We start from the raw sequence: 14478 nt of genomic DNA, 5'->3' as shown, positions 1-14478 counted from the left end.
GCAGCTTCATCTCTCCTCCCATTTCACAGATGTGCAAGTACCAAAATTAACAAGATGGTTCTTGTTCACAGACTGAGATGTCCTTCAGAAAATGTGGTTGGAACTTCAAGCAGACCCCAATCATCAGACAAATGTTTCCTCTTTGTTATTTCTCTTTCTAGACTAAAGTCTAACTGCACAGCTTCCCCCCCTTCTCTTTCCTCCCCCCTGGACAGATATTTTCAACCTAACATTTTATCACATGCTTGTGTTTCTGGGACTGCAGCCCTTGACGCCATCACCAGAACCTGTTGAATCAGTTTCCTTGCTGGGATTTTGTTGTTTATGCCAGAGCCTCCACCTATCTCAATTTTATCCCAATAGCACATAAATTTGCATTTTCCTTTCTTTTATTTTATTGGACGTTCAGAATAGGTTTAGATCAAAAAGTCAATAAGGGTTCCCGCTCTACCGGGGTGTCAGAAATTATACAAATAGGGTGTTTCAGGACAGTTATCTTTAGAGTGGATAGTTCCCTTCCCCTTCAATAAAATCATTGTTGTGTGGCTGCTACAATATGTGCTGCTTTTCAGTTTCTAAATAGTTCCTTTTTTAAAAATTCATCCAGTGTGCTCCCAAATGCAAAAGGCCAAGGCCATTTTCAAATACAAGAAAAGATTCATTCTACTTGTTTCCTGTGTCTTGAAATAAAGGATTCAAAACATCAACAAACCCACAAAGTACCTGATTCAAAGTAAAGGACCGATATCACCCAAGCCAGTGGAACAGTACTGGGATGCACAACCTTGAAGGAGCATCCCTGGGTGATTATACACAACATTATAATGAATACCAAAAAACCCCACAAACAAACAAACAAACAAACAAACAAACAAACAAAAAACCAAACCAAAAAAAAAAAAAACCCAAAACACCCAGCAGTAATAAACATGAGGCTGAATGGAAATTTTATGGGCTAATTATAAGTTCTGTCTCAATTTTTAATATACTTCCTAGGACTAACCTCTCTAAATTATGTTAGCATAATCCCAGGGACACTTTTGAGGAGTTTTTTGAAGAGAAATTTAACTGTGTGATTTCAATTGTTAGTTGTCACATTGTTCTTATTCTGGAAAATTGTTGCCTCTCTTAAAAGCCTTGACTCTGAGAACCTTAAAGTAAAGAATTCCAGCCAATCAGTTACTTCATGCAAAAATGAAAATGAACCTGTAAATGTAGTTTCAAAATGAATTTTAATTTTGAAAACAAATTAAAAGCCCTAAAGAGAAGAGTGGTTTGGGAGTAATGTGATAATATTTGCATAATCATACTTCAGAAAATTTCTTTAATGGAATTAAAATATTTTGTGGCATGGTAGAACAACACTGAAATTTGTGCAGACAAACCAAAAATAATGTGGAAAATGGAGTTACTAGCTATAGACAGATCTCTTGCACAAAATTATATTTTCATAAAAATTCCTTCTAAATGGTGAAAGAATTCCAAGGTTCACAATATTATAAGACACAGTATTAGACTTAGTATAGGATGTTCAACCTAAAGGTAATGTAAGAATGGGCATTATATGGATATTTATATAATGCAGTTTCATGGAGATGAGTATTATATAAGGCAGGGGATTAAAATGGAGTAAAGTATTAGATATCACTTAAATTGCAGTGAAATGAAGTAAAGTATTAGATGTGTAGAAAAACAGCTATCACTTCATGGAAAGTCATACAAAAATTTGTAGTTAAAACTAGCATTTAGCATTACTAGGCCATGGAGAGTTTTGCATTGTTTCTTAAGCCTTTAAATTCCTATCAAACAACAACAGAATGCAGGTTTACTTCTGAGCGCATCCCCCTGTGCGCAGGCATGTGGCAGCTAGAGATCAACAAGCAGTGTCATCCTCTCCTGCTTTCCACGTCACTGTTGGAGTCAAGTCTCTCAGTGAACCTGGAACATCCTGCTTCTACTAGACTGCCTGGCCAGAGAGCCTCTGGGACTTACACATATGCACACGCCTGTGCTGGAGCACCAGAGGCGTGCTACCATACCTGGCGCTTTATAGGCTTCTGAGGAGTTGAACTCCAGCCTCAACGCTTGCACAATAAGCACTTTACCTGCTGAGCAATCTCCCCAGATACCTGAATATGCATTGTGAGAATGTATTCACAACCTCATTGGCTCTCAGACCCATGGTATCTACAGTGTTTAGATTAAAGAGGTCAAATTAGCTTAAACGAATCTTCCTTGAGATCCATATTGGTCCAAATCCTTGATCCGTGATCTCTCTCTCTCTCTCTCTCTCTCTCTCTCTCTCTCTCTCTCTCTCGGTTCTTTGTATATTTTGCAAATATAACTACTGGGGTGGAAGAAAACAAATATGATCTTGAAAACAGAGAGAATATTATTAATTAAGATATAATGTGAACATTGCTTCAAGTTCAATCATGAAAATTAACTATCTGCACATGTACATATAAACTTTAAGGAGGTGCACGCTATACTTGGGTCTAGTGATTCAAATAACACATGTTATTCAAATAACATGTTATCTCCACTCTTTTCTTTTGTTCTTCCACTTTTTATCTTATGAGATAAGTTCTCACTATGTAGTTCAGGCTGGTTTTGAACTCACCATCCTTCTGCATCTGCCTTTCAGAATCTACGATTTCATGTGCGAATCACGACATCCAGCTTCATGCTGGTTCTATCCATCTGTGTGTCCACCCTTAAATATATAGATCAACTTTGGAGCAGTATTAGCCTGGATCGTTGATTTGGTTGAAATGCCTCCTGTGAGTTAGGATCTCTAGGAAAGCCACTGGGATAATACTGAGGAGGCCGCTGTTGACTTGGAATTGCTTCAGCGAATTGAAGTTTCTAGAAACAGCGTTTTGTCAGAGACACACTGGGGGACAAGTGTGACAAAACCATTGTCCACCCAGCAGGAAGCTGTCATCTGTCAGTTTCCCTCATTGAGTATGCTCCTTGGTCCCCTGCCTGGCTCACTCTCCAGATATAAAAATCTTCAGGAAGGTCATGGGTTTCTGACCACAGGAAGCAGTCCCCTGGCCTGGTTTCTCACAGCAGGCCAGGTCCTTACTGGAAGAAGGCCTGAGCCAGGGGTGGGAGGGTGGGGGTGGGGATCCTACCTTCCTTAGTATCTTTGAGCCTAGCTGTCTTCAGAGCTTGAAAACTCAGGGTCTGGAGTCGGTATGAACAGTTCTTAAACCGCACTGAATCTTCCGACACTATAAGATGTAATCAACAACTGCCCACTTCACTCCGACTGTTTACAGATTCAGACAGTCAATTCTTAGTTGGCCCCAGTCTTCTTTTGGCTTACTCACAGGAATTCTGAACTAAAGTTTCTTACAAATAGATTAGACTTTGTGATATAATTACTTTTAATCTCTTCTTAAAAAACAATAAAGCAGAAAGGGTAATAAGTAAGGCTGACTGGGCTAAAAAAAAAAAAAAATCACTGCTCCTCAATTACCAGTGTGATGATTTTCATTTCCCTAAGGCTCTGTCAACTCAAGAGTAAAATGGAGATTTTCATGTTATCAACCGCATTGTTTTTTCGTGAGGATTAGATAAGCAAATCCATGAGTAACTATAGAGGCACTGCTTTGCACATTCTTGCTAACCATCACCAGCTGTCTCAGGAGGGTCAGGGTGGAGCTCTGAGTGACACAAAATGCTCTCTGTCATACACTATTGCGCCAACAGGGCGTCATGATTCTACTTCAAATTAGCTACCTTTGCCTGAACAGGAGGCACTTCGCTCTCAAATCTAAATTTTCAATTTGTTTGCAGCTGCATACAGACATCAGTTAACATAGACAACTACATTCAGCAGATTTACGCTATACTAGCTTCTCATTAAAGCAGCGTGAGGTCTACAGTGATAGGTCAATTACCTTTAAAAGACACACTGAGGAAATGGTAAGCCTTCACGTTCACAAGCCTTAAGAGGAGCCTCACGACACAGAATCACACTAGAGAAAATTCCAAGCATAGGTTTATTTCAGTCGTTATTTTAAAAACTAATTATGCAAATATTTATCAGTGACAACAATGTATCAAACACTCTGCATTGGCCTTGACAACAATAATGATAAAGCCCCTGCAACTTCAATTTTAAATGGAATGAGAAAAAGGAACTAATTATTTGCTACTTAGAAACTTGGTGAAGTAACAATATTTCAATATGAGACCTTTTTAGTGAATTAAAACAAAGATCCTTAGCATCATTTTATATAAAAAGTAGATAAAAGAGTTTGGGTTATGTATACTGAATCCAGTTTTATTACTTTTGGCTAATGATGGAGCATTAGATTTCTAGGTAGATTAGCTAGTTACTAATATTACCAGTGGAATCAAGTCATGGCAAAATATGAAAATAAGATTGAGAAATCTAGAATTTTCCTACAGCTTTACCTATACTACACCTAGATGGTATGTAAAGCTGGTGTTACATGCAGTCAAGAGTTATCATCAGCCTCAATTCAGTCTTTCCTTTCCTTCTGTTGTTTAGTATCAGTCTATGTAGAATGTATGTTCTCATTCAAGTAAAGGTAAAGATTGACAAAAATAACCAGAATTCAGTAGGCATCAAAATGACTTCAAAACATCATGTGTTAGCATTCTAATATCATAACATAGTACTCCAAATTCTATATATTTCCAAAGTTTGCAACTTTATGTGAACTACAGTTAGGAAAGTAGCATTACAGTGTGGGTTAGGTTGAGGTTTTCTGTTTTAAAAGTCACTAGGAAGTGGAATGCACACCTTAAACAACTATAACACAAAGACACACACACACAAAACACACATATGTACATGCACACACAACACATATGTGTACATGCATGTGTACTGCTGTCCTCCAATAAATATTTGAGAAAGCCTTAACTGTCCTGGTAGGATAGGTAGAGGCAGGGAGGTATTGAAGGTAGGTTGAACAATGGAGACACAATAGAATATGGAAAGGCTTTTCTCTTGGACAGTAGCATAACTTCATGCAATATAGAGTTAAGTGTAGAAGCAATGGACCTGCCTAGACTCGGTGTGCTGAGTTCTGCTGACTCCCCATGGGAGACCTCGATTTGGGGGATGTGGGGTGGCTTGGGAAAGAGTGCTGGGGGGTGGGAGGAGGGAGGAGGGAGGAGGGAGGATCTGTGGATGATATATGGAGTGAGTAGAAATTTCTTAATAAAGAAAAATGAAAAAAAGTGTAGAAGGAAATGGGTGAATATTAGTTAGCTCTGGTTGTCATTATTACTAGTTTTTAGATATTAGGTGCCTAGTGCATCTTTTAATTGGTGTACTATTTAAGTGACTTTATTATTGAACCTATAGGACCAGATGTGGTTTGAAAGTGGCTCCTCCTGAGATGCTATGAAGAGATGATGAAGGCAGAGATTGCAGCTCTAAGATGTTTAATATCTTTGAGTTTGAAATATTAGCAACAATAACTACATCTGGAGGACATATGTAGCATTAGGCATTTCCCTTTGAAAGAACAATTTAGACAAGTGAATTAAGACTATGAAATGGCTGGGCGGTGGTGGCGCATGCCTTTAATTCCAGCACTCTGGAGGCAGAGGCAGGTGGATCTCTGTGAGTTCGAGGCCAACCTGGTCTACAGAGTGAGATCCAGGACAGGCACCAAAACTACATAGAGAAACCCTGTCACAAACAAACAAACAAACAAACAAACAAACAAAAAACTATGAAATGCTGAAAGCAAGGAGTAAGTATCATATGAAAAATAAATTTATAATGTTTTCAGCAATCAAATAGATGATCTGGAGGCTCATGGGTGAATACAACAGATACTGCACTTTGGTCAAAGGAAGTTTACTTTCTCAGCAAGAACAAGACAGCAAACAAGGCATTGTATGGGCTTTTGGAAAGCAAGGAAAATCATGGTGAAACTGTTGGCCAAGGACACAAGGTGCTGAGAGGCAGATTGTAATTTTAAAAGCAAAGATCAAGGGGGGCCTACAAAAAGGTGATGCTAGAGCAAGGTCTTGAAGAACTTTTCAAATTTAAGACTTGAAATGCAAAATTTGCTAAGCATTTCTTTATTGAAAGTTCTATTTGATTTCGTCTCAAGCATGGGGAGGAAAACATGAATTCTTTTTTTTTTTAAATCCCCTTAAGAAAAGGATGCTATTTTATGTATCTGTATTTCCAAGCATTTCAGCAACACTTCCATGTTGTGTTTCTCAAGGTTTTCTGTTTTGCAATTCAGGAAAGTACCTAGATCTTTCACTCTAGAGAGAGTCTAGGGACACTCACTATGAATCTCCAGAGCACAAGTACTAGCTTGTGGCAGAGGCTCAGTGATGTTTTTGACTTGACTGTCTTAACAGTTTTATTGGCATATTCATTTTTATTAAGCACAAAGGGACCATATCATTTAAAAGGTCCTTGATTTTTCTTAGCCTTTCATGACATTCTACAAGCACACAAACTTCCCTTAATTAAGATTTTCTCCCCACATTTTCAAGGGATTAACATGCTCTGGTAGTAGGCATTTAAATTATAATTTAATAAATGGAAATTGAATACCTAGGCTATGCACCTCTGTTTGACAGGATGGATGCCCCAAAAGTATCTTATGGCTGTAAAAGGTGAATTCTCATGATGTCTCTGGAAGGAAACAGCATTTGGGGGACTGTTATCTAGGAGAGAGGACTCTAAATAGTAGCTCTTTGCTCAGAGTTCACCATCAATTCATAGATAAGTCAATTGGCACTCATCATTTTAGTCATTGGAGGCTAGTATAGTTAAGAGGAATATAAAGTGTACTACAGGCAATAAACAGAAGCCTTGTAACAATATAATGTGTAGTGGGAAAGAGAATTGGAAGATCTATAAAAACTGCCAAAAAAGAACAAAAAATATAATTAAGGGAGCAAAAGACATATTGAACACATTCTCAGGGACCATTTCAGAGAGCAGTAAATGTCTCTCCAAATGTGTCTTAGAAAAGGAAGGCAGAGCAGGGAACTAGTTCCATGAAGAGAAGAGAAAAACAATATCAACTAGAACTGTAGGTAAAGATAATAAGAGTAGGATTTGCTTCTGTGAATTTTTACCTTTCTCTAAAATATTTAAGTGTCATCTAATCTGCAGATCAGATTGTCAGAAAGCCTTAGTTGAGAGTAGGTCAGAGGAAGGAAGAAGACATAAACCAAGGTGACATTGCAGGCAGACAAGCTCAAAATAAGGCCAATAAATTGGGATATAGGTAATAGCTGAATTTGCAGTTCACAGCCAAGCCTTCCCAAGTAAAGTTATTTTAACTTACATATTATTTAAGAACATACTTCCTTTCTTTTGTTTTGTGATGGCATGTCAGTTACACACGAGTTCCTCAACAATAGAAAATAACATTTCTAGTAGAAAAAAAATTTTTTTGACAGTGAATTTTCATTACTTGGACCAAAGGGTTTCATCTAGTGAAACATGTCAGAGTTACCTGGGGAGTTTTGCCAATAAACACACCCCTGCTGAGACCCATCTCTGTGGAGTATCCTATAACAATCTTTGGAAATACACTGAACGCTATCACCCTTACTTCCTAAAATAATTAGCCACTGTCTCGAATTGTAATTGCACAAAAGTAATTGCTAAATCAAAACAAATTATGGAATAATGGCAATGTGTTATTAGATGTGACAGGGAGAGCTGATTTTCGAAGTACAGAGCAAAATTCGGATGTGTACTGAGCTAATCCCTGACAGAGAAATCTCATCATTACTGGTATCAGATGATGTCAATCATTGGGGTTTCCTTGCAGTGGGCAATTCCCAAACTTTCCTTAATGTAGTGTCTGGAAAGACAAAGTATAACCAACCAAATGGGCCATCCAATTTGTGACCCTTACTGTTCTCTCTCACACACATTTCCACACACAAACATCTTTCCAATGAGCAGTTTAGAACATTTTCCATCTTTCTCAGGAAAACAAGCTTGAAATCCACATGTATTGTAGCCAGAAATTTCTTCAGTCCGACCTTGCCCCGCAGTCTGGATGAATCTCTCCCACCTGCAGGTTCCACAGTTGCTTATAAAATAATCACTCAGAGGCTTAAGATTATTTACAAACTGTATGGCCTATGACAGGCCTCTGGCTAGCTAGCTCTTATATTTCAAATTAACCCATTTTTTTTAAAACCAACTTTTATTTATTTATTTATTTATTTATTTATTTATTTATTTATTTATTTAGGTTTTTTGAGACAGGGTTTCTCTGTGTAGCTTTGTGCCTGACCTGGATCTCACGCTGTAGCCCTGGCTGGCCTTGAACTCACAGAGATCCTCCTGCCTCTGCCTCCCGAGTGCTGGGATTAAAGGCAGGCACCACCACCACCCAGCAAATTAACCTATTTTTATTAAACTATGTTTTGCCATATGTTCTGTGGCTTTACCAGTCTGCTGGGATGTTGCTCCTTGGGCTGCTGGCTCACATCTGTCCCCTACACTGCTTTCTTCTTCTTGTCTCTGTCTTGGATTTCCTGCATGGCTATCACCTGACTTGCCATAGGCCAGATCAGCTTCTTTATTAACCAATCACAGCAACACATAGTCACAGCATCAGAAAGACATCCCACAGCATTTTATTTTAACTTAAAACAAAATAAATAAACTACCTATTTAAAAGAATGTGATTTTAATAGGAAACACTTAAATAGTTCTGTATATAATTATAATGTATATACACATTTATACATAATTGAAATTTAGAAGAATAGTGTTGGATGAAAGGCAATCAAAACCCTATTTTACATGCAAGAACAATCATTCTAATGACAAGAGACTTGAGTACTTTGGCTCTAAAAAAGTCTCATATTTCTCCAGAGACTATTATTGAAAAATATCAGGCTTCTGTATTTTAACACTTGTGAAGCTGAGTGTGTGCTACCAAGCTAGAGGAATATAGGAACAAAGGTCTTATCATCATCAATTATTCAAAATCTCATGGTGTGTGTTTGTGTGTGTGAGAGAGACAGACAGACAGACAGACAGACAGAGAGACAGAGAGAAACAGAGAGATGCATAGAGACAGGGAGAGAGAGAGAGAGAGAGAGAGAGAGAGAGAGAGAGAGAGAGAGAGAGAGAGAGAGAGAGAGAAGCAAGATATGGAGGGATTAGACACTATGACTCCATCCCTAAACTGGAAATGGGACAGAAAGTAGAGAATTGGTGGACTTCTCCCTCCAGTGACCTCACTTAACCTCACAGAAACGATAGCCTTTCTTCACCAAATTCAGTGCTTCATGTATAATTGTATCTATTTCTCTGACATAATTACTTGGGGCAAATTTCAGATACATTACTTTCTGACTTAATGTCTCAGTATGTATCTACTAAAAGATACAGAACCTTAAAAACATAACCCTAATACTATCATTAATCCTAACAGAGATTCTATCTAATGTAACCAAGTACCAATTTGTCCTTCTGATTTCCTCAGTTGCTATGGAGTTTTTTTATGACACGTATTACAATGGGCTACAGTATCTCCTAGAGCTGTGGTTTAACACATTTTTTTTTTCTCTTCTCTGCCCTGTGAGGAAATTGAGATTTAAATTGTTTCAACAACAGGATTATAGTATTTATGAGGAGTGGGTGATGTTTGCTTGCTTCTTAGATAAGTTTCTCTAATTGTGCCTTCTTTTAGCCAAGAATTTTATAGAAGCTAGTTCAAAGATTAAGACAGCAAAGTAATTGAATTCAGGATGCCCATAGCCAAAAGCAAGAACCAGACATGGATATAATTAACTCTAATAAAAGGCAAAACACAATATGCTTTTAGAGTGTTCCCCAGTGCTTGCTGTTGTATCAGTATTAAGAGAATGATACAGCTCTAGCTTCTCCACGACCATGACACAGTGTGGAGAGGGCAGCCCTGGGGACAACCCCATCAAACACCAGAACTCTGCCGAGCATAATTTAATAGGTAATCTCGAGGATTCCTTCTAGCTCTAAACCTCTGAGTGAAACCGAGCTGTGTGGTGTAATTCATGATGCCTTTGTAAGCTCACGGACTTCCCTTGAAGGTATACTTGAGCAAAGCTAGGGAATATTAAGGAGAAAAAGTCACCAACGGTAGCATTTCAGCTAACTTAAAGTATTTCTGGCTTGTCAACAACTCTACAAGTAGACTTAGAATAGGCAATGCGTCGCCACGCTTCAGTTCCTCTTCCAAGCAAAACAAAACCAAATACCCACCAGCCACAAAAGCCATCCATTTTGAAGAAAAGTTGCAGGTGACACAGAACAATTCAGTGCCTGGGTAGGAGAGTCTCAGTAAATCTGTTGTGCATTTGTTTATGCCTGGATACTTGATCTTCAGAATTTTTTTTTTCTCTGTGTGTCTGGTGTTTTGTATTTTGCTCCTGAGATTCATGCAACTGTTTCTTTAGGCACAGACAGCACACATTGTCCTGGAAGATGGAACTAAGATGAAAGGTTACTCCTTTGGCCATCCATCCTCTGTTGCTGGTGAAGTGGTTTTTAATACTGGCTTAGGAGGGTGAGTATACTTCTGTCTGAATGCTTTATTTTTCCTTTATGTAGAAGAATATCTGAGTGATGTAACTCATGGCAACAGGTGGAAATCACCACATCATTTGATTATATATTGTATTTACGTGGGGCTTTGTGTATGGCCTGCTGTAGCCAGCCTGGAAGACAGGTATAGACACATACTTGCTGTTCCTGCAAAAGAAATATAACATGGATGCTTCAGTGGCCCCTTAAACAAAACAGAAGAAAGCTAATCTTAGCATGTTGTGAATACATCAGTTAAGAGAGACTACCAAATGGGGAGGTATTGATCTGATGTTGGTGAAACCTGAAATATGGAAAAGACAAAGCATCACAATACAGGGCCATTATCTCAGTGAAGTAAAACCCTAATTTTGCACATTTAACAAGAAACACTTGAGTATTTTGTGTAATTTTGCCTTTGGATAGAAAAGATGAATTAAGACAGGCAAGGAGCGACAAGGCACACATCTAATATTCCTTTCAAGACTTATTCCTTTTTATTATTTAAGGGTGTGTGTGTGTGTGTGTGTGTGTGTGTGTGTGTGTGTGTGTGTGTGTGTGTAAAGGTGCCCATGGTAGCCAAAGAATGGAGAACAGATCTATCTGGAGTTGGAGCTACAGGCAGTTTTGAGTCACTTAACATAGTTTCTGGGAAACTGAACTTAGGTTTTCCACCAGAGCAGTAAGTGCTCCTAACCCCTGAGCCATCTCTCTATCCTCCCACCTAGTATTTTTAATAGTTATTCATTTTGACCCAATTTGGTGTTTAAGATTTACTAGCAAATGGGTGACAATGAGAAGGAGAATTGTTATATAATTCATGTGGTTGATCTTACTTAGACAACAAACATTTGTTCTGCTGGGGACCAGGCACCAGGAGGCTGGATTTCTGGTCTCAGAATGCAATAGCCGAGAATGGGATATTGAAACCTTCCTTAATCTTTTGGAGTTTCAGTTTTCCTGTTTAAAAAGTAAGGGGGCTAGATTGCATAGAAATTGGCCTCTGTGGACTTAAACCCCATCTATCTCAGGAAAAACATGACTTGATTATTTTGAAAGGTTTCCTTTAGAGAGTCAGTCAGCTCACCTTCTGTGAGCGATTTTGATGAACACTTTGGGGACATTCCCATTAGCCTTGTAAGGAGGAAGGAGCATTGGGTTAGCTGATCCTGACTGTATTGATAGATCAAGCCTGTCATTATGTTATTAATGTGCAGCTTCCCTAAATCCTCACCTCCACGTGTAAAATGAAGACTATTAGGTGGTTTTTAAATCAGCCCCGGTGGTGAGAACATTAAATTACAGCATATAAAACCTGTTTGCAAAGTTTTGCTTCGCCAGGCAATTATTTAAGCTTTTCGACAACACTAATTACTAGCTGTGTTAATATACCTGCCAACAAACAACTGTTTAATATAGATCAGAATGATGGAGGGCACTAGAGTTTTCTTCTTGGTGATAGATTAGGGGTAATAAATCCTGTCACATCACAAAAGTCAAACAGGACCTGATGGATTAATTTGCTTCCAACACTGTAGCTCTCTAGCACATGCTACATTTATGAACTCACTGGAGAGTACCATAAGCCTATGTTTAAGGGAAAGGCCAAGTCCTTTAAAGAAAGAAAGAAGCCAAAGAAGATAAAGTTAATTCAATGCCTTTCTTGGTGTTGGAAAGACATCCATGTATTGGGTTAGTCCACAGACCTGACGTTTTATTGAAATATGTAGATTTCATCCATTGTCTGGCTCACTCAGTAACATGATTATAATTAAGTGTTTTTTCGTCTTCAAGAAATACATTTATATTGTGTAGAAGCCTTGCTTAAAGAATTATCAGTTGCTGACAGGTGAGAGGCATCTGAGAAATAAGCTGATGGAAGCTTGAGTACTTGCATTTCCCTGGGGAACTGGAAGACAAAGTGTTCTGTTGACAGAGTTAGTTCTAGGAGGACATAGTTCGGATGGAGTTGAGGTATTTATGTTGACTGCTATCTGAGCTGTACTGGATTGGTTTCAAGGCTGTCGATTCTGTCCTGCTCAGCACCTAAATTCACACTTTCAGTAGTAATCCACAAGAAAGATTTGGTTTAACTCTGTCTGCAGGAAGACAAAATGTAAGAGGGCAGGAAAGAAGAAATCAGCTATAGTGTCTTCAAGTGCATGGAAAAAGTGTTGCGAATGCCTAGTATTTATTGGAAAATATCTCCCTCTCCACATAATGTTTTAAACACACACACACACACACACACACACACACACACACACACACACACACATCTCCAACTTTAAAATTCTGCATTCCTTCCAAATTCCATTTTCAGTACTGTAAAAAAGTTATTTAGAATCTTAAATTTTAAGCCAGTTATGTTGTAGGTAAGGGATATTTTTCCAAGTTCATAATAGCTATCAAATTTGTAAGCTTCATACTAATACTAAATGATCTTAAAATCAATATTCTTGAGTTATTCTTTCATGTGCATTAACTCCTTTGTTTAATTCTTTATAGAATTCTAATATGCATATGCACTCATGTGGCTATTTGTAACAGGAGTTGCTAAATTGTCTTATTAATAAAAAACCCAGAGCCAGACATTGGGGTGAAAGCTGAGAGATCAGAGAAATAGAACAAGCCACAGCCAACCTCACCTTACCAACTCCTCAGCCTCCAGAGAGGGCCACTTCCTGTATACCCATGCCTGTATACCTTTCTGTGCCATGCCATCTTACTTCCTCTCTCTGCCCAGCTACATCACTTCCTCTTTCCACCCAGCTCTATTACTTCTTGTCTGTCTGTATAGACCTCCAGACCTTTATGGTTAACTAGTACCGGGATTAAAGGCATGTGCCACCATGTCTGGCTCTGTTCTCAGTGTGGCCTTAAACTCACAGAGATCCAGATGAATCTCTGCCTCCCAAATGCTAGGATTAAAGGCATGTGCTACCACTGCTTGACCTCTGTATTTAATATAGTGGCTGCTTTTATCCTCTGATCCTAAGCAAGCTTTATTTGTTAGAACATAAATAAAATATTACCAAAGCTATTACTGTCACAATGGGCTATTCTTCAGTATCTTAATGTATATTGAAAAACCATCTTTAGCTTTTTGATGGTTAATATGTTTGTGAAACTTTCAGTCTTTGACAGTATCACTTTTTTTTCTCACTATCTAGTAGATATGGAAGCCTTTAAAAATATCTGCAAATGTTAAATTGGCAACAAAGTATAGAAAAATTAAAATATTGGCCAGGCAGTGGTTGCATACACTTTTAATCCCAGCACTTGGGAGGCAGAGACAGGCAGATCTTAGTGAGTTCAAGGGCAGCCTGGTCTACAAAGTGAGTTCCAGGACTGTGGAGCCCCACCAAGGGGCTACTGAGATCTGAGCTTGCTTTATCCAGCAGAGCTGACTTAGAGGCTTGCTTGACCATGTGCATGGTAACCAGGTGATTGGAAGGGTCCGCACTTGGCTGTGCTGGGGGGAGGTCTTTGGCTCCACCCCTTGGCCTTCCTATAGAAAGCCCTTTAGAAGGGACAGAGAGGGCTGGTGGATAAGGATCCAGGCTCTCCTGAGCTATCCTGTGTTCTATCTGTTTCTCTCTCTTCTCTCCTTCTGTCTAAATCTCTTACCCCTCTCTTCTCAAGGGTACCCTGAAGTAAAATGTGGGAGCCGATCTCCCAGTTGGGCACCCACACAGGACAGCCAGGGCTGTTACACAGAGAAACCCTGTCAAAAACAAAACGAAACAAAACAACCAAAAACCAAAAACAAAACAAAACAAAAAACCCAAAAAAACCTCCAAAATTTAAAATATTATTAGAGAAATTCAACAAATTTTAAATGAAAAAATAAAAACATGAAAATTGTCTTTGCATCAGAGTCAGCTTTTCTGTTCATATTAGTTATATCATGGATA

At 38.6% G+C, this 14478-nt stretch overlaps 1 protein-coding gene across 1 annotated transcript in view; it reads left to right on the top strand.

Moving 5' to 3' along the window:
• The window catches only part of Cps1 (carbamoyl-phosphate synthase 1), a 114174-nt gene that overhangs the window by 6100 nt on the left and 93596 nt on the right, over positions 1-14478 (top strand). Inside the window, exon 2 of the mRNA XM_006974961.4 lies at positions 10435-10544. Within this exon, the coding sequence (XP_006975023.1) occupies positions 10435-10544 (110 nt within the window). The remainder of the gene's footprint in view (positions 1-10434; positions 10545-14478) is intronic.

This window comes from Peromyscus maniculatus, chromosome 13, assembly GCF_049852395.1.
Source record: "Peromyscus maniculatus bairdii isolate BWxNUB_F1_BW_parent chromosome 13, HU_Pman_BW_mat_3.1, whole genome shotgun sequence".
NCBI classification, from domain to species: domain Eukaryota; kingdom Metazoa; phylum Chordata; class Mammalia; order Rodentia; family Cricetidae; genus Peromyscus; species Peromyscus maniculatus.
This window is presented reverse-complemented; position numbering and strand designations above follow the sequence as displayed.